This window comes from Ictidomys tridecemlineatus, chromosome 15 (genome assembly GCF_052094955.1).
Source record: "Ictidomys tridecemlineatus isolate mIctTri1 chromosome 15, mIctTri1.hap1, whole genome shotgun sequence".
Classification (NCBI taxonomy): Eukaryota; Metazoa; Chordata; class Mammalia; order Rodentia; family Sciuridae; genus Ictidomys; species Ictidomys tridecemlineatus.
In genome coordinates, this window is record NC_135491.1 from 16,128,395 (window position 1) to 16,155,431 (window position 27,037).

The 27,037-nt window shown below is 40.7% G+C and overlaps 1 protein-coding gene across 5 annotated transcripts in view; it reads right to left on the bottom strand.

Moving 5' to 3' along the window:
• Positions 1-462: 462 nt before the first annotated feature.
• LOC101972739 (zinc finger protein 585A) overlaps positions 463-27,037 on the bottom strand; it is a 54,306-nt gene continuing 27,731 nt past the window's right edge. Inside the window, exons 6-10 of one of the 5 annotated variants that reach the window (XR_013431159.1) lie at positions 22,134-22,172; positions 21,501-21,627; positions 20,944-21,036; positions 4,193-5,606; positions 463-2,464 (exon numbers count right to left, since the gene is read on the bottom strand). Coding sequence is in view for 3 of the 5 variants with exons in the window: in XM_021720321.3 (XP_021575996.2) it covers positions 16,825-19,166; positions 20,944-21,036; positions 21,501-21,627; positions 22,134-22,172 (2,601 nt within the window). In the remaining 2 variants the exon portion in view is untranslated. Of the gene's footprint in view, positions 2,465-2,950; positions 5,607-15,995; positions 19,167-20,943; positions 21,037-21,500; positions 21,628-22,133; positions 22,173-27,037 lie in introns of those variants that run through there. The other 4 variants (XR_013431158.1, XM_078033093.1, XM_021720321.3 and 1 more) reach the window with 4 other exon arrangements.

Below are 27,037 nucleotides of genomic sequence, written 5' to 3' on the forward strand. Positions count from 1 at the left end.
TTTGTTGTTCTGGTGTTCAGTTTTTTTAGTTCTTTATATATCCTGGAGATTAAAGCTGTATCTGAGATACATGTGGTAAGTATTTTCTCCCATTTTGTAGGCTGTCTCTCTGTTTTATGGTTTCCTTTGTTGAGAAGAAGCTTTTCAGTTTAAATACATTCCATTTCTTGATTCTTGATTTTACTTCTTGTGCTTTAGGAGTCTTGTTAAGGAAGTCAGTTCCTAAGCCAACATGGTAAAGATTTGGGCCTACTTTTTCTTCTATTGGGCATAAGGTCTCTGCTCTAGTGCGTAAGTCATATATATATATATATATATATATATATATATATATATATAGAGAGAGAGAGAGAGAGAGAGAGAGAGATATCATAAATATGTCTATCTCTCTCTCTCTCTCTCTCTCTCTCTCTATATATATATATATATATATATATATATATATATATATAATTTAGTTGTAGTTAGACACATATCTTTATTTTTATGTAATGCTGAGGATTGAACCCAGTGCCTTACACATGCTAGGCGAGTGCTCTACCACTGAGCCACAACTCCTGCCTTGCCTAAGTCTTTTATCCACTTTGAGTTGATTATTGTGCAGGGTGACAGGGGGTTAATTTCATTTTGCTACATATGGATTTCCAGTTTCCCCAGCATCATTTGTTGAAGAGGCTCTTTTCAACAATGAATGTTTTGGTACCTTTGTCTAGCATGAGATAACTGTATTTATATGGATTTGTCTGTGTGTCTTCTATTCTGTAACATTTGTCTTCGTGTCTTCTGCCAAAATCAGATATTCTTGTTACTATAGCTCTGTAGTATAGTTTAAGGTCTAGTATTGTGATACCTCCTGCTTCACTTTTCTTTTAAGGATTACTTTGGCTATTATGGGTCTCTTATTTTTCCAAATGAATTTCATGATTGCTTTTTCTATTTCTATGAAGAATGACATTGGGATTTTAATAGGAATTGCATTAAGTCTGTATAACTCTTTTGGTAGCAGGCCCATTTTGAAAATAATAATTCTGCCTATCCAAGAGCATTGGAGATCTTTTCATTTTTCTAAGGTCTTCTTCAATTTCTTTCTTTAGTCTTCTGTAGTTTTCATTGTAGAGGTCTTTCATCTCTTTTGATTCCTAAGTATTTTTTTTTAGGTTATTGTGAATGGGATAGATTTCCTAATTTCTCTTTCAGTGATTTCATCACTGATATATAGAGATAGGTTAGAATATAAAATCAGCTATTTTGATGAATTCATTGATGAGTTCTAGAAGTTTTCTGGTGGACATTTTTGGATCTTCTAAATATAGAATTATGTTCTCAGCAAATAGTGATAGTTTGAGTTCTTCTTTTCCTATTTGTATCCCTTTGATTTCTTATGACAATCTAAGTGCTCTGGCTAGAGTTTCCAGGATTATAGAAGAATAGAAGTGGTGAAAGAGGGATCCTTGTCTTATTCCAGTTCTTAGAGGAAATGCTTTTAATTTTTCTCCTGTTAGAAGACATTGGCCTTGGGTTGGGATTGTATCTCAGTGGTAGCACACTTGCCTCACATGTGTGAGGCACTACTTCAATCCTCAGCACCACATAAAAATAAAATATTTTTTAAAAAGATGATGTTGGCCTTCGGTTTAGCATAGATAGCTTTTACAAAGTTGAGGTATATTCCTACTATTCCTATTTTTTCTAATGTTTTGAACATGAAATGGTGCTGTATTTTGTGAAATGCTTTTTCTGCATCTATTAAGATGATGATATGGTTTTTGTCTTTAAATCTATTGGTGTGATGAATTACATTTATTGATTTATGTATGTTGAACCAACCTTGCATCCCTGGGATGAACCCCACTTGATTGTGGTGCACTACCTTTTTAATATTTTTGTATGCAATTTGCCAGAATTTTATTGAGAATTTTTGTATCCATGTTCATCAGAGAAATTGGTCTGAAGTTTTGGGGTCAGAATCATACTATTCTCATAGAATGAGTTTGAAAGGGTTCCCTTGTTTTCCATTTCATGAAATTATTTGAGAAGTATTGGTGATAATTCTTCTTTTAAGGGCTTGTAGAACTCAGCTAAGACTCTATCTGGTATGGAGCTTTTCTTGGTTGGTAGGCTTTTGTTTATCAAGGAAGGTTTTTATTTTGTCAATTCTGAAACTTAATTTCACTGAGTATAGCATTCTTGGCTGGCATCCATTTTCTTTCAGAGCTTGGTATGTATTATTCCACCTCCTTGCTTTGAGGATCTGGATTGAGAAATCAGCTGAGATCCAGATTGGTTTCCCTCTAAATCTGACCCATCACTTTTCTTTGGTATCTTTGAAAATTCTATTCTTAAAAATTCTATCCTTATTCTGTATATTAGGCATTTTCACAATAATGTGCCTTGGTGTGGGTCTGTTGTAATTTCATACATTTGGAGTCCTATAAGCCATCCATATCTGATTTTCCATTTCAGTCTTTTTTTAAGAGAGAAAAGAGAGAGAAAGAGAGAGAATTTTTCAATATTTACTTTTTAGATTTCAGTGGACACAACATCTTTATTTTATTTTTACATGGTGCTGAGGATTGAACCCAGCACCCTGTGCATTCCAGGCGAGCACGCTACCGCTTGAGCCACATCTCCAGCCCTATTTCAATCTTTATATAATATATATTTGTGGTTGGACACAATACCTTTATTTTTATCTTGGGCTGAGGATCAAGCCCAGGGCCTTGCACATGCTAGGCAAGCGCTCTACCACTGAGCCACAACCCTAACCCTCCATTTCCTTCTTAGGTTTGGGAAATTTTCTGATATTATTTTGGTTTGTATTTCTGAGCCTTCATCTATCCTGATAAATGTTAAATTTGTTCTTTTCATATTATTCCATATTTCTTGGAAGTTCTGGTCATGGTATCTTAACATCTGCTTGTTTATATTTTTCAGAATTTCTCTCTTGAAGTGATATTTTACTTTCTGTATTTTTTTCTCTGATTTCACTCAATACATTATCCTTTTCCTTGAAGATTAGTATAACCAGGTACATTCTAAACTCCTTCTCTGACATTTCTTCCACCGTAATGGCAATATATTTGGTTCTTCAAGTATCTCAGTTTGTTTGGGGCAGTTTGTTCCCTTACTTTTGCATCTTGTTTGTGTGTCTACCCATCTAACAGTATGGACTTGAGGCAGTAGAGTTTTTGCTGTGGACTTGCAGTGTCCCTGAAGGTTTCCAGTACTGCACTATTTAGGGGAGATAAACAGTAACAACAACAAATGAAAACAATATACAGCATTGAACTGATTAGTTCTTGCTATGACAGCTACAAGATTGTCACAATAAACAGAAATTATATCATCAGCTATTGCTTTCAATAAAAACAATAAGTTTGCAAAATGGTTTACATTTTGAATGGTGGACAGGGAGAGAACAGAAGTGATATAGGATGTGATGATGAAGAAGGATAAGGAAAGAAGATAGAATTAAAAAATTAAAAGAAGTGGTTGGGGTTGTGGCTCAGCAGTAGAGCACTCATCTAGTACACATGGGGCTCTGGGTTGGACCCTCAATAAATAAATAAAGGTTTTGTGTCCACCTACAACTAAAAAAACATATTTAAAAAAATAAAAGGAAGAGTAAAAGAATAATAGATATTGGCCATTAGCAAAAGAAAAGAGAGAAAGAATCAAGGAAACAGATAAATGACAGAAAAATGTATGAAGTAAAAATTTTAAAAATTTAAAAATAAAAATAAAAAATACAAAACTGAAATATACTAATCAAACATCCTAGTCCTCACAAAACTAATCAATAAAAAAAACTGGCTTCAAAATGCTAGAAATGAGAAAAACAAATATGAATGTATGAATATGGACAAATTTCCGTGAACCATTAAAGTTATTATTATCATTAGGTACTGGGGATTGAACCAGGGGGTGCTTAACTACCCAGGCAGGGTGCTTACATCCCTGGCAGTTTTTTTATATTTTACATAGAAACAGGGTCTTGCTGAGTTTCTCAGGTCTTTACTAAGTCACTGAGACTGGTTTTGAACTCACTGCCTGCCTCAGTCTCTCAAGGCACTGGGAGTACAGACATGAGCTATCACATCTGGTAAGGTCACAATTAAATAGAGAAAAGGAAAAAATGATCTCAATGAAAAGTTAAAGTATTTTTTTCTGTTGGAGTTCAAAAGATTCTCACCTTTCCTTCTCAGCAGGGTTAGGTGTGGTGGTCTGGAGTGTGATGCTTGCTCCAACCTCAGGGTGGGGTGGCAGGAATCTAGGAGGTGGGGTTTAGGCTCAGGTAGTCTCCAGGTCCTTCCCTGATGCCAACTGGTTTGGTGATTTTAAATCAGCACAACTCCAGGACTCAGCAATTGCTGGTCCATGTTGATAACTGCATCCCTGGGTTCCACTCACGCAGTGGAGGACCCAATTCTTAGTCCACTCCATCATCTGTGGATCCTGTGTTTCTTGGTCTTGGGTTCAGTTTCCAAACTCAATCTGTTCTGCCCCCACAATTTCACATTCCTGGTCAGGTGCATCTCTCCCAGCCAGTCCTGCAAGCAGCCAGGTTGGAAGGGGAGGAGGAGAGCTGGGTGGGTTTCCACAACTAGTAAACCCCTTTCCACCTTTTATTTTTTCCTGGTCACTTGGGCACTCTATGTCATGGAAGTGTGAGTTTGCTAGGCCTGTATTTTGGGCCAAACTGAAGTTGGCCAGGAATCAGCTTCCCCAGCTGCTGGCCCCCACACTGCAGTGGCAAATGGTTCTTCCTCTATTCCCCACATACAGCTGGGAGAGATGTTTCTTTCCCACACAAGGATATCGTGTAGAATGCCTTGCAGTTTACTTGGGCAATGTCTTTGATCTCTAAATTCTCCATACCCAGACATGCCTCAGGCCTCCTAAAAATGTGGGTTCCTTTAATTCCCTTATCCCTCCACTTTGCTCATGGAAGGACCACTCTGGCTGGTGCCTCCAGGTGTGGCAGCAGTGGTGGCACTGAGAATTTCTTCCTTATTTAATTATATCCAGCCTCCTGAGTCCCCAATGAACTTTGAAGGTCCAGTATTAAATCCCAGTAAAGTCATCCCCTCTTTTTTCCACACATCTTGCTGAGAAGCTGCCTATCTGCTTCTTTGGTTTCACACAACAAAGCAGCCAGGAAAGTGACTTTCTCTATTCTGCTGCTTTGAAACCAACCAATTTGTGTGTTGAACAAGGTGCTTTGTCTCTTGGCTGGGTTTAGCTCAGCAGTAGTCTCTACCCTGTGAACTTGTAGTGATCCAGTAGATTTCCAGGAGTGAGATGCAGCTGGAGTGACTTATAAACTAAAGCTGGTTGAAATACTTTTCAGCTTCCCTTCTTACAAGTATAAGATAGGATGGAATTGGAGGTACTGTTGTCTGGAGTTTGGTTTAGACCCACCAGATTGATGCACTCCCAGGGTGGAGCTGCTGCAGAGTTCTAAGTGCAGAGTTCCATCAGCTGGCGATTGGCTCTAACCAAGCCCTTGGGACTTTGTTGTGTGGTATCTGAAGAGATTATGTAAACACCCACTGTGGTACTGGGCAGATGCCTATCTCAGCTGGAAGTGTGAATCTCAGGAGCATCTTTTTTTTTTTTAAAGAGAGAGTGAGAGAGGAGAGAGAGAGAGAGAGAGAGAGAGAGAGAGAGAGAGAGAGAGAGAGAGAGAGAGAGAGAGAATTTTTAATATTTATTTTTTAGTTCTCGGCGGACACAACATCTTTGTTGGTATGTGGTGCTGAGGATCGAACCCGGGCCGCAATACCCCTTGAGCCACATCCCCAGCCCCCTCAGGGGTATCTTGAGAATTTTACTTCAGGGGCAGAGTAGCCAACCCCCCCAGAGATTCTCACACTCCACTCCCCCAGCTCAGAATCTCCATAAATATTGCCTTGCTAGGCCTAATCCCCAAGTGTATTCATGCCTATCTGTTCAGTTTCACAACCCTCTTCAGCTGGTCATGTAAGCCACCAGGCACAAGGGAAAATGAATTGCATTTCACTCTATATCTCTGACATAAATCCTTCTGGGTACAGTCTTCTCTGTGCCTGTTTCAATTGCATTCTGCTAGGTGCACTGTAGGCCACATGGTACACATTTGCTGGGACAGTATGGCAGTGTTTGCTATGATTCCCCAGGCTCCTGTAGCAGCAAGCTGCAATATGATCTCCCCAATGGCTTCTTGCCTCATCTCTCCACATGCCAGTTGAGAAACAGAGCACTTTTCAGATACCATGTCACTGTGCAGCCTCTGGATCAGATAACTACAGACTGCTTTTCTGTTCTATGGGTTTTTGTGTGCCAAATTTGCCCACTGTGTTTCTTTCTGTGTTTGTTAGTCCTCCTCCCTGTGGTGAACTGGCACTGCTGCTGCTACTGCAAACAGCTTGGTTCCAATGTATTCGTTCTTGTCCTTTATTCAATATGCCTGAATTTCTGAGTCTAAGAGACTCTGACTGTTCAATATTAAATTTGAGTGAATTCCTTCCTTCTCTCATCCACCTTGCTGCGAAACAATACTCCTGCTGTTTGAATCCTGAGCCATGTAGCAACTGGAAATGCAGCCTTCCTTTAATCTGCCATCTGAATCATGTCAGCTTCTTTTGAGAATGATTACCTCTTCAATTAGGAGGGGCTTCCAAAGAAGCCACCCAACTTACATGACCCTCCACAAACCTAAATAGGAATCACAATAGAAAAAGTAATCACATCTGCCCCTGAAGGCAAAACAGATACACAGTGTCAGGGTTGCCATCAGGAATAAAAACTTGAGGAAGGCCCTTCCCAATGCACAAGGTCCTATTGGGCACATGTACACACATGAGCAGTTCTTCAGGCTACCAGACTCTGCTCCCAGGCTACCAGACTCAAGCTTCCCTTGAGCAAAACATCCTGCTGCCACACAGACATTTCACCCACTAGGTTCCAGAGAAAACTCCCCACAGGAGAGTCCTCCCCACATTCTCAGCACTGGGAGAGAGGCCCTGATGTGCCAGGTTAACAATGACACTACTTCAGCCTGTCAGCCCTTGTCATCATTTGCATATGGAGTCTCTCCACTAAGGCCCATACATTAAAGGCTGTGGTGCCTTTACCACCCATGGAGGTGGTAAAACCTTAAGAGGTGAGGCCTAGGGGGAGAAAGGTAGGTCATCAGGAGTGTTTCCTTTGAGGGGATATTGGGATCCCAGCCTTTTCTCCTCTCTTTTTCCGTCCTGGATGAGGTGGGCTGTTTCCTCCATGGTACATTCCCATCATCTTGTTCTGCCTCATTATAGGTACAAAATCAACAGAACCAGACTGAATCCTTCAAACCATGAATCAAATAAACCTTTTATCCTTAGAAATTTCTTATTTCAGGGTTTTTGGGGGTTTTTTTGTCACTGTGATTGACACAGTATTCCCTAACCCCTCATATCTCTGGACCATTCCACTGAGCTTTGGAGGAGACAGGCCAGAGCCCAACCCCTTTGCACAGTCAGAGTGGTTTCCTGCCCCTCAAACTCTAAGCAGCCACAATAGTTGCTGTGACATGAGCTCCAGGCTTGTAGTATATATGTGTGCCTTTTCAGGTCTTGTTAAACTAGAAGCCAAGCTGAGGCAAGAGAAGAGGGAGGGCAGTGATCATCAAGGGCCAGAGGACCAGCCTCCACTCCTCTTCCTCTCAGGATCAGAACCACCAAACCGTTCTGTCACTTCCACTGCTCTTGTGGTGACCATTTTTTGGTGTGAAGATATACTTGATTCCTTTTGTAGATCACAATCCAGACTAACTGGAGTGAGAGTTTGTGGGAATGGGGTCAGATCATAAGAATCAAGGAGGAGCCAGTGAGGAAGAAACTTCTGAGTACCCTAGTAAAGGTGTCAATGGAAAACTCACTGAACCTCAGTCAACTGCTTCCCTTTGAACCGGCCCTAGAATAAACCCTGCATGGACTCAAACACCATGGCCTCCTGATTCTGAGAAGTGCCTTCAAGGAAATGTCTACTTGAGTACAGTCACAGTAGCAACTGTAGTAAATGTGATGTGGCCCACATGTGGAATTGGGACCCCACCACCAGATGGGCAGAAACAGTATTTGGCTGAATAAAAACAATGATAAGGGCTGGGGTTGTGGCTCAGCGGTAGATGGAACCCACGGGGCGCTGGGTTCGATCCTCAGCAACAGAGATGTAAAATGAGGATATTGTGTCCACCTAAAAATAAAAAATTTTTAAAAAAGACAAACAATGACAACATGACATGCTCCCAAGGAGCATCAGTGACTTCCCAACAAGGATATGGGAGCTAAAAACCTGAGGCCACAGGAGGAGCTGTGCTGGGGGCCAGGCCAAGTTCTCTGAATGTGGCATAAAAGACAAAGAGGCCTCTCAAAGGAACACTCCCTACACCTGGGACTACTGCCCCACCTTTACTAACCCACCCAAGACCCAGTGGAAACCAGAAGAGTCAATGCTGGTAGCCACTCAAGTGTGGTAAAATCAGAACTAGATGTCACTTAAGAATTAAAGTGCAAATGTAATGACAATATTTATTATAAGGGAAATGTTGGCTGGGGTGGACACATCTCCTCCCGTGTGAATCATACAGTCCTTTGATTGAGGCCAACATATACATTGTAGGCATAGGGGATGGAATCCCCAAAAAAGCTATGTTAATTATACTTTCTCAGCCATTAAGAAATGGGGAGGGGGCAGCTGGGTTGTAACTCAGTGGTAGAGCACTTGCCTAGCATGTATGAGGCACTGGGTTCAATCCTTAGTACCACGTAAAAAAATAAATAAATAAATAAAATAAAGGTATTGTGTCTGTCTATAACTAAAAATAAAAATAAGTTAAAAAGTTCATTCTTTCATAAATTTATTTTGAAAAAAAATTTTAAAATGTGTGGGGACTGGGAATATAGCTCAGTGGTAGAGCACCTGTCTGTCATATTTCAGACCCTAGATTTGATCTAGAGCACGACACACACAAAAAATGTGTGTGGAAGAGAAAATACTCATGGAATTGATCCATCTTTAACTAGGAGGCCATTTTACTCATAAAAGTCACACAAACACAACTAAAGTTCCTCAAGGATATGGAAAACATGGGAAAATGTAGCTAATAGAAAAGGCCAGACAGTGCACAGTAAAAATGAGCCCAAAATGCATCCTGGATATTGATATAAAAGTGGTGAAACTGCCATAAAGGTTGCAAGTTTAGTTAATAATATTGTCCCCAAGTCATTTTCCTATTCTCATCCATGTACTACAGTTAATTAGTTTTAGCTTTAGGTGAAAAAAAAGTCAAAAGCACTTTCTTTTACCTCTTTTTGCATCTTCCCTCCTCAGTAGGACCACAATGAGCTCCCACGAGGTTTTTGTTCTTGGGGGTGGGGGTGGTCCGCTTGATTTGGCTAAGGTGCTCCCTCTAAGAGGGGAGGAGCTTCCTACCCCTGCAGCCCAAGATAGTTCCCAACCCTGGCCCCACATAAGAAGAGTAAACAAGAGATCCCCATGAAAAAACGTCACGCTCAGTCACACAACCAGAGCAGAAGCACAGGGACAGGGTCAACGACAGGTACGCCAATTTGAGAGAGTCCCCACTTATCCCTACACACAGTTCCTCAGGCTGTGGGGGTCTTTGCTGGCATGAGTCCCTGTGGGAACCAAGCTACCTGCAAACACACACAGGCAGTTCCTCCTCAGGCTCACAGGGTGATGTCCCCGTGCAAAGAGTCAGTCCCAGTCGTTCATACCAGTCCTGGGGCTGGGATTCGAGGGTCCATCCCTGTCCCCCAACATCACTCCTTCAGCCTGTCCAGGTCTTATTTGGTCCTTAGAGCCCCCAACAAATGGCCAACCCGCTGGAGTAGACAGGTCAGAGCCCAACCCAAGGCCTGCTCCCCAACGCCTCAAGGACACATCACTAGGCAACTGCTAGTTGATTATTACGACTGCGTCTAACGGCTCACAGCACGCGCATGCGCAGTTGCCGGACAGTCAAGACTAAGGACGCGGTCCCACCAGGAGGTAAATGAAACAGGCGATTTGGGGAGGGGGGCCACAAAGGTCTCCACATGGACATTCATTGACCTTAAATTCAGTCACACTTTCAGAGCTGGGCTTAGGAAAGCCCATTCCCTGTGACAACCCTCAGGGTCTTCTACGTCTTTGAACTGGCTGGTGGGGAACGTTAGGTCTGCGCCACCCATTCCCACCCTCCAGGGGGACCAGACTCTGTTCAGGGAGGACCCAAGCATTGAGAGATCCACCTGTCTTTAGTATCCCAGTGTCCACTTTTCCCAGCATAATTTTTTCAAATGACTGCCATCTTTTTTTCCACTGAATGTTTTGACACTCTTATTGAAAATCATTTGTCAATGTACAGGTTGGTTTATTTCTAGAATCTCAAGGCCATTGGTCTATGTGTCTATGTGTACCCAGTACCACATTGTTTGGAATACTGTAGCTTTATAGTAAAATTTTAACAACTTTATTTTAATTATTTTTTTATGTTGAGGATCGAACCCAGTACTTCACAAGTGCTAGGCAAGCGCTCTACCGTTGAGCCACAACCCCAGACCTAAAGTAAATTTCAAAATCAGAAAGTATTAGTTCTCCAACTTTATTCTTTCTCAAGGTTGTTCTGAGTATTCCAAGTTTCTTGAAATTTCATATGCCTTATAGGATGAATTTTTCTATTAAAAATTTTTTCAGGGTTTGTGGAGATTATTTTAAACCTGCAGACTGGGGTACTGACTCTTATGATGCGTATTGACCCATTAATAGTATCCCACAAGTTTCTTAGGCTTTATTCACTTTTTTCAATATTTTTTTTCTTTCTATTCCTTAGACTCAGTGATTTCAATTGTCATATTTTGAAGTTTGCCAATTTATTCTGCTTTCAAAAATCTTCTTTTGAATCTCCCTAATGAGTTTTTCATTTTGGTTATTGTACTTTTTGCTCAAAAATTTCTTTTTTGTACCTTTCTAGGTTTTCTATTTCTTTATTGTTTTCATTCAAGAACTTGTTTTTGGACATCTACCATTGGCTCTTTGTGCATTTTTAATATAACTGTTTTAAAATCTTTTTCTAATATATCCACCATCTGGTCTTACTCATTGAATATATTTTCCTTTGAATGAGTAATAATTTTCTGTTTCTTGGTATACCTTGAGATTATTTTTGTTCTCAGCTGGACATTTGAATCTTATGCTACAGTAACTGGAAATTACATTTTGCTTTCCCCAGCATTTACTGAGTTTTGTTGATGTTGTTTTTTGTTTATTGTATCTCCTGCTGGGGATGAACCTGAGTTGTCAACTTAAGATCTCAGGTCTTTCCTGTGCCCACATCTGTCCCAGGGCATTTGTAGTGACTTTTAAAATTTCCTATATAATAATGGTTTTCAATTGTCCTAGTCCTTAAATTTCTGTTTCCCAAAAGGTAAAATATGAGGAAGTGAATGGGAAACAAACATGGACTGGCTTTTTAAATCCTTTGAAGGCCACATCACTCAGTGGGGTCTGCAACAATAGTGAACTCTACCTCCATGATCAGAAGCTGCAATCACTCATCAGAATATAGATCCCCAATATTTGAAAAAGATCCTTACTGTCAAACATGACTCCTGCTGCTCAGGAAAGAGAGCTTGGCTGAAATCTAGAGGTGTTGTCTGGTAGCTGCTATTGTGCCGAGCGTTGAAACATACCAAAACTAATAGCAATTTACTTTCCAGCAACTGTAAGCCTTTTAATAGGCCCCAGAGTCCCAAAAATAATTAATAAGATAAATTCTGTCAGTAGTTTATGTCTAAGTGGAGAAATTGATTCTTGGCAGTTTGGACTTTCCACCTTCCCTAACATCAATATTTCATTCTGTTTACAGCAAAACCTGCACACAGAGATATTTATAGCAGCTTTATTCATAATATCCTAAAACTGTAAGCAACAAAAATACCCTTCAGTGGTTGGATAAATAAACTGTGGCACATCCAGACAATGGAATATTGTACAGCACTAAAAAGAAATGAGCTATCAAGCTATGAAAAGACATAGAGGAAACCTAGATACATATTACTAATTGAAAGAAGGCTATCTAATACTGTATGATTTCAACTGCATAACATTCTGGAAAATACAAAACTATGGAGAGAGTAAAAAGATGCCAGGAGCTGGGGGGAGAAATATACAGAGGATTTTTAGGGCGGTAAAACTACTCTGTATCCTAATGATGAATACATGTCATTATTAGTTTGTCTCAACCTGTAGAATGTACAGTATCATAAGATTACATAAGGAAACAATTGAATACAAATTAATAGACAAGCAAAAGGAAGTCTAGTAGAGAAAGGGGGGAGATGGGAGGAAAAGGGGGATCATGAACTGATATCAATTTCCATGCATGTATGAGTTTGTTGGGAGAAACCAACTATTATATATAACCATAAAGCTCTATTAAAAAATAAAAGTGCTAATAAAAATGAATTCTAATATAAACTGTGAATTTTGGGTGATAATGAGTGTCAATGTAGGTTCTTCAATTGTAAACAAATTGTGTAAGTCAAAATGCAGTCTACTGTCAAGTGTAACTAATTAAAACAAATAAAAATTGTAGATTAATTAGAAAAAAAACCCAAATGTACCACTCTGGTGAGGGGATGTGATAATGGAAGAGACTATGAATGCAGTGGTAGAAATGTATGGGAAATCTCTGTAACTTCTAATTTTGTGTGTGACCCTAAGACTTAAAATGTAAAAAGTCATAGCCCCCTAGTCATGTATTAGTACTATGTTATGCTATGACAACTATAAAAGGAAAATAATGGAAAGTTAATTTACAACAAAATATTTTCCCTCCATGAGGCTTGGGCCTGTAGAGGATGGTCAGATGCTTGTGTCAGCTTATAATTTAAGCAATAGGGCACCCTCATTGGGCTCTGCCAGTCCTGCTCCCATCATGTAACCCATATTGGCCCTTCATTCTTGCATAACCCCATTTTTATTGACTCTTTTTACTTATACATAACATCAGGGTTCATTTTGGCATAAAAACATGGACTATCATTTCCTCTAACTCAGTCCCCATTACTTCCCCATTCCTTCCCCTGCCCCTGTTCCCTCTACTGGTATTTCTGCTATTTATAGTTTTCCTTTTTTCTTAATGCTTGTGTATATACATGATGGTAAGATTCATATATGTACATAAAAGTTAAGTCAGATCAATGCTACTGTCCTTCCCTTACCCCACTCCACCTCTCTGCCATCAATTCCCTTCATTAGTTCAACAATTTTTTCTTCTGTTTTGATGGAATTCCTCCCTCCCTTTCCCCCCATTCTCTCTTTCTTATTATCCCTTATTTTGAACTAGTTTCTGCATATCAGAGAAAACATTCAACCTTTGACTTTGGGGGCTTATTTTACTTGTAGCGTGATTGTCTACATGTTATGCTAGTTCCATCCACTTACCAGCAAATTCCATAACCCCATTTTAAAGGTGAGGCAATCAAGGCAACTCCTGGACAGTGCCAGAATTTGACCCTAGGTTCACAGCTTTCACTCACCATTCTTCTTGTGTCACTCCTCAAAAATTTGAAGTTCAACTTGTGATCTCCTGATATCCCCAGATCCTCCTCAGCCATCCTGGGTTGATAATTGCCCTGTGCTTTATGAGGCACTCAGAAGGTGGGTGTGTATGAGGCTGGGACCTCATCCTTATCCATCAGGCCTTCTATCTACAAACATGGGGAAGCAGTGCTGAGAAACTTGGGAGTAGTCAGTGACGACTGGGGGCTCAAAAAGTAATGGGGGCAGTGAGGAATCAACAGACATTATGCTAGAGGGGTTAGTGAGGAACCAGCATATATTGCCAGGATTTGATAGGGAGGGGTCACAGATACTGTCACTGGTCAAGACATAACAGACATGGGAATGTAGGGCCCCCATCATAATTGTCCTATTGTTAATAGGGTGCTATGGAGAGTGCAATGGAGGCTCCAAAATGTAGATGGGAAATGTGGTTATGGTTTGTTATCAGCCATTTGCCTTTACTACAGAGGAGAAAGGCAGGTTAACAGTATGGACCATATTGGAAGAATCACCAAGTGCTGTGTTGGGGATAGTTACAGACACTGCTAAGTGAGTAATAGAAGATCACTGGTTACCACTGTGATGGACAAATAAGTGGAGGGGGATCACACATCCCCCTAGAGATGTAATAAAATTATCAGCTAATATTTGGATTTGCCAATATTTCTTAATTCTGACGTTGTATTAAGTGGTCATCAGACACTGGAGTATGGAAGTTAGCAGACATTGTCACAAATGGGATGAAGTAACAAATATGCTGAAGTGAAATAATCGGGGGAGGGAGGAAGTAATAAAATCTACTGGTACGATTTCCAGGGATTAAGTAGGGGTGACACACATAAAAAGGGGATAAGAGAGAGTGGACAGACATTATTCTGGGGCAGATTAAGAAGGGGGAAAAGGTGACCATAATTACTCTGAAAGGTCAGTAGCCACTGTCCTAAGTTGGGGGGAAATGGAGGGTCTTGAGATATTCTAAGTTGGTGACAGTAGTGAAATCTTAGCTACAGTGCTGGTTGGGGAAAAGGAAGTAATGGTCAACAACAATCTTCTAAGATAGGGAAGGTCATCCAGTGCATCATCAGATTCAGTGAAGGAAGAGTGTGGAGACATAAATGTGGATGAGCAGATATTAAGCTAGGCAAGGATAGTGAGATAGATCATGGAGCACTGCCCCATCAGGATCCAGGGCAATAAATCCCCAGCCCTCCCCCCTTGATCAGGTCATCTCTTGGTGTCTATCCTTACCTCTTCATTTTGTCCTTCACAAGGACAAGACCATCTCTGCACAGCCTATTTCCCACTCCTAGCATTGCCAATGCATTGGCCCTAGACAAATCATTCTGCTGGCTCCCGTAAGGCCATCCAGAAGCTGAACTTCAAAACATGCCCAAGTATCTGTGAACTACTGTTACCTATCTTGGGTTGGTCACCTAATTTGCAAGATCCACCCCTGTCTACTCTTGGCCCTTTCATACTTGGCACACCTGTCAAAACAGGATAAGCAGATCTACAGATGGAATTATTTGGTGTTAGAACCCTGGACTTTGTGCAGCGTAGAACTGTGAATGCAGGGGCTTCAAAATGAGTGGGATTTAAAAAATCACTCTAGAACTGACATTTTGGAATTTTAGAATCATGGCAGGGAATCCTGGGATTTTCTATACTTAAACTTTTTTTCTTTAAATGGGTTAGTATTGAGAAATTTTGTAGACTTTAACTTTAGGACTAGGAAGGGACACAGCTTAAGTAAACATTAAAGATGGAAATTCTTTTTTTTTTAATTTTTTACTATTTATTTTTTAGTTTTCAGCGGACACAACATCTTTGTATGTGGTGCTGAGGATCGAACCCGGGCCGCACGCATGCCAGGCGAGCACGCCACCGCCTGAGCCATATCCCCAGCCCTAAAGATGGAAATTCTTACCATGTTTTAAGCAAGCTGGTTCTCCCTTTTGGAGCCTCATATGCTGCAAAACAGAAAGGAACTGAGGGAATCTGGGGTAAGGATGGGTCAATACTCTACAATGTGCATATGCCTGCCATATGGTAGACATGGGTCTAGGCTCATAGTGGTGAAGAAAACAAAAAAATTCTAGAGTGGGAGCCATAGGCAAAAAAGCATCATAGATAAGGTTCCATGGCATAAGTGCTATGGAGAAAGATAAAAGGGGAAGGTAGAGGGGGCTTGGATTTTAATCAGGTAGGGAAGGGCTATGAGGTGACCTTGGAGGAAAGGCATAAAGGGGAAAGCTACAAAGATATAATGAAAAACAGTGCTCTGTGCAGAGGCACAGCAAATTCAAAGGTCCAAGACAGGAACTAAATGAATGTGTTGAAGGCATGTGGGGAGGTCTTTGTGGAGTACATGACATGAAGATGAACACAGAACATAATATATGTTGGGGTTTGTTATAAGTTAGTGATTTATTCTTATATAAGTTGAGTCATTAAGGAAGGCAAATAAGTGTGAAGAACTGTGACATAAGGGAGACTTAATTTGACCCAGATGGCTTGAAAATTCTTACCTCAAATGGCTGTCCCAAAGATAGTGAACTGAGTTCAAAAGATACTATGCTGGGGGTCAGAAGACAATGTGATGATAGCTTCTGAGGCTCGAAGACACTACAAGTAGCTGTAAGTGTGGTGACAAATCCTGTGTTAGATGACAATGGTGAATCCACATACACTCTTTTGTGTCAGTATAGATAAGGAATAATTTTTATTATATCACTTCCTTGATAGAAGTAGCAATGGTAGACTGAATAGACACAAATGTGTTAGATTCAACCAAAGAATGAAAAACCCCATGCCTGTTAGATATGTTCTTCAGGAAACAACTTACAGAACTACGGACATATCACCACCCTCTATATTGTGTTGTTTTACTGTTCAATTTGTTGGCATTGTCCCTATTCCACCAAGAGGATTATCATGATTATAACTTTATCCTTCCTATGAAGAATTTGGTACCTATATTCCACTGTATTTTTCATGAGAAGGCTTCCTCTAAAGCATCAGTTCCTTCTCAGTATGCCCCAGGATTTAACAATGGTGATGACAATGTAGAATCCCCCCACCCCGTCATTCAGCTCCTTCTCAAGAGGTCCTCTTGTAAACAGTACAGTGTCACATTCTGCTGTGGGCATTTCTACTTACAATAATATACATATTATTCTGTTGCATGGATTCAATAGTATCATGTCCTCTGTAAGGTTTTTCTCATACTGTTTAAGTGTGAATACTCTGGTGCACATTGAGCACGGATTTCTGAACAAAGCCTTTCCCACAGACTACACACTTGTAGGGCTTGTCTCCAGTGTGTGTTGTTTGGTGTTTATTCAAATTTGACCTGTCAGTAAAGGCTTTGCCACATTCAGCACACACATAAGGCTTTTCGCCTGTGTGAATTCGCTGATGCACTTGGAGCTGAGATTTCTTAGTGAAAGATTTCCCACAGTCACTGCATTCATAAGGTTTCTCTCCAGTATGAATTCTGTGATGTGTAATCAACTCTGACTTCTGTCTGAAGGTCTTCCCACATTCAGAACAGATGTAAGGCTTCTCTCCTGTGTGGGTTTTTTGGTGTTTACTGAGATTTGACCTGCCACTAAAGGCCTTGCCACATTCACCACACACATAGGGTTTCTCGCCTGTGTGAATTGGCTGATGTACCAGCAGCTGAGACTTGGACGTGAAGGACTTCCCACAATCACTGCATTCATAAGGTTTCTCTCCTGTATGAATTCTTTGATGAGTAATGAAGTTTGACTTTCGGATGAAGGCTCTTCCACATTCAGTGCACACATAGGGTTTCTCCCCCGTATGAATTTTCTGATGCACAATGAGTATTGATTTCTGATTGAAGGCTTTCCCACATTCATGGCATTCATACTGCCTCTCTCCAGTGTGAATTTTCTGGTGTATATTGAGGTGTGACTTCTGGGTGAAGGCTTTTCCACAGGTACTGCATTCATAAGGTTTCTCACCGGTATGAATTCTCTGATGTGTTATCAAGTCTGATCTCTGAGTAAAGGCCTTTCCACATTTAGAACATACATAAGACTTTTCTCCTGTATGAGTTTTCTGATGTGTGATGAGATTTGACCTGTTGGTGAATGCCTTCCCACATTTATTGCACATGTAAGGTTTTTCTCCTGTGTGAATTCGTTTATGCACATGCAGTTGTGACTTGGAAGTAAAGAATTTCCCACAGTGACCACATTTATAAGGTTTCTCTCCAGTATGAATAATTTGATGTGCAATCAAGTGTGCCTTCTGGATGAAGGCCAGCCCACACTTCGTGCACACATAGGATTTTTCTCCTGTATGAATTCTCTGATGCACTGTGAGTGCTGACTTCTGAGTAAAGGCTTTTCCACAGTCACCACATTCATAGGGTTTCTCTCCAGTGTGAATTCTCTGATGAATAATTAACTCTGACCTGTAAGTAAAGGCCTTCCCACATTCAGCACATATGGACGATTTCTCTCTAATTTGAACTTTCTTATTTGCAACGAGGTTAGAACTATTGTTGAAGACCTTCCCATATTCAGTACATGAATAGGGCTTTACTCTTGTGTGAATTCGTTGATGTACCTGGAGTTGAGACTTAGAAATGAAGGCTTTCCCACAGTAACTGCATTCATATGGCTTTTCTCCAGTATGAATTCTTCGGTGTGCAACCAAGTGTGTCTTCTGGATGAAGGCCTGTCCACATTCAATACATATGTAGGATCTCTCTCCTGTATGAATTTTCTGATGCATCTTGAGTGTGGACTTTTGTGTAAATGCTTTGCCACAGTCACCACACTCATGGTGTCTCTCTCCAGTATGAATTTTCTGATGTATACTGAGATCTGAGTTATAAGAGAAGCCTTTCCCACATTCACTGCATTCATAGAGTTTCTCTCCAGTGTGAATTCTATGATGCCTGAAGAGAGAAGACACTTGGAAAAAGGACTTTCCACATTCATTGCATTTATAGGGCTTTTCTCTAGTATGGGTTTTTTGATGTGTGATGAATTCTGGCTTATGCACAAAAGCCTTGCCACATTCAATACATACATAGAGTTTTTCTCCTGTATGAACTCTCATATGTACCTTGAGCTGTGATTTATGGGTGAAGATCTTTCCAAATTCTGCACAATCATAGGATTTCTCTCCCGTATGAATTTTCTGATATCGAGAGGGTACTTGTTTATAATTGAGATTTGTTCTACTTTGATTATGGTTCCATAATTTCTCTCCTGTTAGAGTATACTCATGGTCATCAGTATAGGAAGAAATTTTACTACATTCAGTCATCTTTTTAATGCTATTGGATGTATTACTTCTATAATGACTGTATAAATCTAAATTATGTTTAAAGACATTCCCAAATGAGCCACACTGGTGGGGTCTTGTGGAGGGGGGAATAATGTTTGGGCTAATGTGGATTATTTCTGTAATGCCTTCATACTCATGATGACTCTTTGTAGTCCATATTTTCTTGATGAAAGCAGTATCATTTATTGATTTACTTCCTGTTTGATGATAGGTGACTATCTGATCACCAATCTGTTGCAATTCTTCTAGAATGAAATACAAGAAAACATCACTTGTAATACCACCCCACTGCTCAATGTGGAAAGAAGCTTTTTCATAATCTGTTATAAGGTTTGAAACCCAAATACATCTTCTCAAAAAAGAAAGAGGTGATTTTAGCTCAAAGAACAGCTAAAAGAGGCTAAAGGGAAGGGTACAAATACCTCATCCAGGTTGAACAAAGAGAAAAGGGTGAGTGTCATTTGATGAGGAGGTTGACGATGGTATTGATAGGAAACATTCTGGCATACAATTCAAGAAAGGAAATAAACAAAGCAGATTGCACTATGGACATGTGGAAAAAAATAAGGCAAAGAACAAGATATATTGCAAAGTTATATTTATGTAATCTAATGATACATAGCCCTAATTTACTATAAATTTTATAATAAGCATGAATTAAAAATGTCTCAGGTGGCACGTGCCTATAATCTCAGTGGCTTGGGAGACTGGAACAAGAGGATTATGAGTTTGAGAGAAGCCTCAGCAAATCAGCAAGGCCCTCAGCAACTTAGCAAGACCTTGTCTCAAAATAAAAAATAAAGAGGACTGGGGAGGTTGCTCAGTGGTTAAGCGCCCCTGGATTCAATCCTCAGCAAAACAGTGACCTATAGTGGGAGTCTTAAACTGAAGACTATGATTAAACTCAAGCAGGTAAGGTACACAAAGTCGTAACAATAAATCCAACCGATCAGGGAGAGAAACCCTAGTTAGTGTGAAGTCACTCAAGCAGCATGAGAAGGAAAGTTTGGGAAAGGTGACTGATAATGTCAAGTATCACGTATAAGTATACCTAAAGGTTAAGTGACAGTGACCCCCAAATCATCAATTGGGAAACTATGAAGAAATGAAAAATCTCATGGAAATAACTATGGAGAAAACAGGAGGAGACCCAGGTTGGAGACTGTAGGGAGCCACTCTGAATGACTCACACCTTTCATCCTGAAGCAAGGCTTTGACCATCACTACATTTCGTTGTCCCAGTTCAGGAAGTTAAGGGCATGTCTTCAGATGTGGGCTATGCCCCTTGAATTACACTCACCTGACCCTTGTAATCCTGCCCCTTCTGGTCTTTTTTGGATGGAACTTTCTCAGAACAAGGGTCCTCCCAATAAAGGCCCACTTCTGAATGTGCTCGCTCTCTCTCGCCAGCCTCTCATGACTTTCTCTTGCTCTCCCATTTGGGGAGCCTAAGGCTGAGAGTGGAGAAGCTGTCCTGAAGCTTGTTTAAAGGTAAAGTGTGTGTCTGTGTTTTATTTGGTGTCCCTGGAAATTAACATGAGCCACCTTAAGTTCAGCTGCCCGCATGGGTGGGGGCAGCAGGAGACAAAAGTTCTGAGGCATCTCAGAAAGAAAAAGGGTCTAACAGGAATGTGAATATGTGTCACATAGTAAATCTGAAGTAAAGTAGATCCATAAATGCCTGGATGTGTAAACAAAGACTCTAGAACTATATGAAAGGTAGGGATTTTTAAAAAAAGTTAAGAGAAAAAGGGCATAACAAAAAAGAATAATCCTTAATGAGACCAATTGTTACGGGCAGAATTCAAAAAGCCAAGGAAGACAGAAATGGCAAAGGTCAATCAGGGAGAAGGCATTTAGTTATCTGAGAAGTCAATATCGAGGACACTCAAAAAATTGAGTACCTTCCAGAAAAGCATTTCAAAGCACCTCAGATTCTTAAAGACAGCTGAGATTTGCTCTCTTGCGTTGCTGAAACTCAGTGAGACTTATCTCCCATTTACAAGGATGATACTCACTCACCTGGACAGCTCTGGTGTGGGTTCTCACCCTGCAGTGCCCACGGCTCCTGTCCTTGTTCCACCATGAAAACCTCTGACTCAGGAACTTGATACCCTGTTCGTGGGAAATGACAGAGGACTGGTTCCAGCTAATTCAGTTTCAGAGCCCAATCTATCAATTTGTTTTACTTTTTTTGGTAGCGGCGATTGAACTCAGGCACTCAACCACTAAGCCTCATCCCCAGCCCTATTTTGTATTTATTTGGAAACACAGTCTCACTGAGTTGCTTAGCACCTCGCCATTGCTGAGGCTGGCTTTGAGCTCAGGATCCTCCTGTCTCAGCCTTCCTAGCTGCTGGAATTATAGGCATATGCCACCGCGCCCAGGTGCCCAATTAATCTTATGGGTCAATAGAGTTTGTTTTTAAGAAGAGTAGTCATGTATCTCTATGAATAGAGTAATATGAAGATTCTCAAAGGAGATAAAGAATTCTGGACATTGCTCCACTGAATTCATCCAACTGAGAGTGGAAACACTCTCAGAAACCTCCTTTCAGATACCACGGTGACAAAGCTTACCTACTGAGAGCAGGTGGCTGTAGGTCTCCTGCATCACATCCCGGTAGAGGTTTCTCTGAGCAGGATCCAGATGCTGCCATTCCTCTCTGCTGAAATCTATAGTCACATCCCTGAAGGACACTGATCCCTGTAAAGGGAAAATTCCTGTTCAATGTGAACAGTTAGTTTTTGGAGATGCAAAAACAGTATTTAGGAATTTGGAACATGACTTTTGCAATTGTTTTTAATTTAACTCCTTTTTTAAAAAACTCACACCAGGGAATAATGCCAACAGCGTGGCTGACTAGAAATCCTAGCACTCATCCACCAACACAGAGACAGGCAAAGCAATAAACAACTACATTTTGATTAAAATAACTAAATAAAAGTGCCAAAGTACATTAAAGGAGTAGTAGAAACCCTATAAAGTATAGAGACCCAGGCTAGTCACATAAAGTACAAAGGCAATACCTCACCTCTGCCACCCCTAAGTAGCAGTTAGCACAGAACTAAGAGAAAGGTAAGCAAGGACTCCAGCAACCACCACCTATTGCCATCTATCCTAGCTGGCGACCTAAGGCTGGGTTCACAAAATCTGACTATTCTGATAACTTAAGAAAACAGCCAAGAAAGCACGCAAACACACAGAAGTACCTTTTCAAAATCCAGGGATGGCTCTGTGACCTTAGGGGCCTGTGGAAAGAGAGAGAGCCACTGGAATTCTTTATTCTTATATAGGGGACACACAAGGGGAGGTTCCATGGAACATTCTACATCAGAAGGGGCAAGGGGTGGGATTACAGAGGAACAGGTGAGTGTAGCTCAACCCCACTGGGTGATGCCTACTCCTGGAGCCATGCCCCATTATCCAAGTGGAGGTAAAGCCCAAGTTATTGTGGGGCACAATAATTGCTCAGCATCTCTTGCTCAGGATTTACGGGCATGTATTTCCAGAGTGGCTCCTGAGAATCACCACTTTGGATCTCTACAATCCTCACTACCTGGGACTCATGTTGTCCTCACAGGTGCTAAGCCCGACTGAAGGAGGTGTGCCCAGTCTTCACACGAAGCCGACACTGTGTTCTACACTTTATGATTCATGTGTATACTGTACATAGCATCTTGCTGGGAGTATCCTGCTCCAGGGTGAGTATCACAGTACCCTTTCATTCCTGAGGCCTTATTGCTACTGAACCACCACTACCTAGTGGCCCACTATCTCTGAGACAAGCTACTGCTACACCCTACCCTGTGGGAGCAAAATACCACAAAGCCATTCCATCTACCCTCTCAGCTGCTGCTGCACCCTGCCCCTCAAGGCCTGAACTAAAGTGGTATCCTGCCTACTGGGTAAACAGTGTCTTGGCCACCCAGAGCAGCCCCACACTCCTGTACCTGACCTGAAGCTGCACATTACCCTCCAAGGAATTGGTGCCTTGACCCAAATCAAGCAACAATACATCCCAGGCTGAGCTGACATGGCACCCCATCTCCTAGGAAAACAGCATTGGCTGAGCTGTACCCAACCCTATAGGTTGAACAATAGTAGTGTCTGCTTCCCTGGAACTGAACTAGCCACCTGGAGCCTAAGCTGGTGAGATACACCCCTGACCAAGGCGTGCAACTGTCACTGTGCTACCCCCCTACATTCCAGGGCTCAAGTAACAGCTGAGCTCTGCCATCCCAGAGTCACTGCTATAGCTGCAGTTAGCCTCAGAGAATTTGGGACATTGCCAGGTCCCACCATCATCACTATTCAAAACATGATCCCTTGAGGCCTGAGTCACTACTGTGTCCTGAAGCAGCTGCACCCTGCTTCCCACGCCCAATCCTCCATTGCATCCCTTCTACCTAATAGTTGAGCCAGTGCTATGGCGTGCCCTCGGAGTCCAAGTCACATCTATAATCCAGACCATGGGCCCAAGCTGCTGGAGGTGCCTCAGAATGACAGACTAGTTTTATCAGCAATCTGTATCCAACTCTGCCTCAGAGCAAACCTGCACCCCCAAAGTCTAAATACTACCACAGGTTTGTTAGTCCCTGAGTCAAGGACTAGGTCAGACTCAACACAAAGAAGAATCCCTGTTGAGAGCCACAGCCAAAGGGGCCCCAGAAAACTTCCAGCTGCCAGTAAACTTCCAGCTGCCAGCTGATGATTGGCTCACAGCGGCCCCAGCAACATCTAGCTGATTGGCTCCTCTGTGGTGATGTTCATTGGGCTGTTTCCCTGCCCTTTCAGACCACGGAGCTGCTCATTGGGGGACTTCTTTGGCTCCGCCCACGAAACCCAGCCAATCGGCCTCAAGAGCAGGAGGATTGTGGGAGGTGGAGAGGCTGGTGTGGGGGTGAGAGGCCTGTGGGAAGCCGGTGGTGGCAGTTGGGCTCTGAGGGTTTTTTCCTGAGGAGCTGTTCTGCTTGGCATTTGTAGTTCTAAAAATAAAGTTAGTTTCTTTTGACAAGTGGCTCCTGAATTGTGCCCAGCCAGACTGCGGCAAATTCCTAAGCTAAGAGTCACCACTGTGAGAGAAATGAGAAAAGGAGGACCACAAAAGTCCTTGCTGCTAAGGATTCTAATGACCTATGCTGCTGTCACTCCTGCTATAAACTCTTATAGCTTAAGTCACCAAGGCACATGTACTATCGCTGATGTTGATCAAAGCTTAAGAAACCATACAGAGGCTATACCACTGCACTTCAGGGAATCACAGCCATACTCTTCCCATCCAGCACACTAAGACTCATATATGCAGGTGAAAAATCTCTCCCTACAAAAGCTACTCTGTGCAATATAGAAAAGGTAATTTTTTCCACCAGATTTGTAGACATAAGAACATGAAAAGGCAAGAAAACATGACACTACCAAAGAAACAATAATTCTCCAATAATGACTCCAAAGAAATGGAGATTCACCAACTGCCTTAAAAGGAATAAAAATAATTTTCTTAAGGACACTCTGTGAGATGTAAGAAAACACAGATAATTCAACAAAATCAGGAAAACAATCATGATCTGAATGAGAAATTCAACAGCAATAGATATCATAAAGAAGAATCAAACAAAAATCTTGGAACTGAATAATTCAATTAACAAATATAGAACATAGTAGAGAGCTTCGACAGCATCCTAGATCAAGCAGAAAAAATTTTGAACTTGCTATGATTTGGATGTGGGTTGTCCCCCAAGGATTAATGTGACAAAAGATTGATCCCCAGTGTGATAACATGAGAGGTGGTGGAAACTTTAAGAGGCAGAGCCTAGAGGGGGTCACTGGGGCATGCCGCTGGAAGGGATTAACAAAGTTCCCTTAAGAAACATTAGTCCCCTCAAGAGAAAAAAATTGGTCCTCTCCTCAATCTCTACCTTCCTGCCTTGCCATGGGATCTCACTCTCATGCACTCCTACCATGGTGCCATTCACCAAGATGTGACACATATAAAGGCAGCCCTCACCAGAACCAGTGCCATGCAATTTGGACTTTCAGCCTCCAAATTTTTATACATACCTAGCCTTAGATACTGAGTTATGGCATAAAAACAGATTTTTAAAGAACTAAAATAAAAGCAAGACCTGAAACCATAAAACTAGAAGAAAACAGGGGAAGCTCCTTGACATTAGCCTTGGCAATGATTTCTTGTATATCACATAATTCAGGCTACAAAAGCAAAAATAAATACACAGGACTATATCAAATAAAACAGCTACTTCATAGCAGAAGAAACAGTCAACAAAATATAAACGCAACCTACAGAGTAGGAAAAAATATACAATCCACTACAGCAACTGTTTTATATATATATATATATATATATATATATATATATATATATAAACAATGATGTCATGTTAATTATACCTTAAATATAAAATAAACTTTAGTTAAAAACAAAACTTAAAACTCATCCCCATTTCCCTAATGATTTTTTTTTCAATTTTTTTTGTAGTTGTAGATGGTCTTTATTTGTTTATTTTTAGGAGGTGCTGAGGATCGAACCCAGTGCTTCATGCATGCTATGCAAGCACTCTGCTGCTGAGCTACAGCCTCAGTCCATCCTTAATATTTTACTATGGAAATTTTTAATCACACATAAAATTTAAAAGAATTTCATAGTTCACTTACTTTACTTACTTTATCACACATTTACCCAAGTTTTTATTTATCTATTGATTTACCTTACATTTTGGTGCATTTCAAAGTAAATTGCAAACATTAGTACACTTCCTCCTAAATATTTTTTTAATATTTATTTTTTAGTTGTAGTTGGACACAATACCTTTATTTGTTTTTATGTGGTACTGAGGATTGAACCTAGGGCCTCGCACTTCTAGGTGAGCACACCACAAGGCCAGCCCCCTTCTAAATATTTTATAATGAAAATCATTAATACTTTCAGGTAAAATTATTTTAATACATTTTCCAGTAGAATTTATATATAATTAAATGTACCAATCTTCACAGCACACAATGCCAAGGGACTGGTCTGGCATTGCGTGCTGACTGGACTGTGCAATGCAAAAGTGCCTTTCCTCTCACTCGCCTGTGATCTCACACAGCACCTGAGATGGGTGTGACTTGCCAAGATGTCAATCAATCTGCTGATCACAAGACATCACCAAGCAAGACTCCACTCTTCGAAACCCTACCCCTTCCCTTATTTGGGTGGAATATTCTACTGAATGTCTTTTCCCCAATAAATAGGGGGGTTCTAGGTACACTCTCTCTCTCTCTCTCTCTCTCTCTCTCTCTCTCTCTCTCTCTCTCTCTCTCTCTCTCTCTTTCTAGTGTTGCCCAGCATGGAGTTGACCCTTGGGGTCACTGAGCAGTCCCAACCTTGACCTTCTAAACTCATGTTCATATGTTGCATGGTTTCATCGACATTTTCTTAGTTATTGCTGCAGCCAGCTCCTTTGAACCCAGCTCATCTTGCCAGCCTGGTGACAAAAGGTGATCATATTTATATCTAAAAATTATTGAAGAGGACCACATAACTGCTGAAAAAGAAGTTCCTGACAGCATGATTCAAGTATAAATAAAGAAGATGAAATTTAAATGGCATCATTTGTAACTCCTAATGAAATAATGAATTTGAACAATAATCATTATTAATAGCTGCTCAAATCTTTCAGGTGATAGGTTGAAGAAAAGTTTACAAGAATGGATTAGCTAATAATATTTGCATTCACCAGTTTTAACATTACAAAATGAAAAATAGTCAAATATTATGTGCATCCTCACATAATTAATTTCACTGCAATAGATATTAAGTATTCTTTCAAAAGAAAAACTGAAATCTGAATCTCATCAAGGATCCATTTCTAACAATTCATTCATAGGCAGTGTAAAAGAGACAGGAACATAATGAACACTATAAAGACCAATATCTCAGCTAGATTCAGAAGGCAACAAATGACCTGTTTCTTCAACATATAATGTAGAAGAGAAAGAATATGGATGAGTCTTCTCTTTATTCAAAGATACTTAACAGTCCTACTAACCAAATGCAACTTGTGGACCTTGTTTGGGTCTTAATTGAAATGAATGAACATTAAAAAGAGATGAC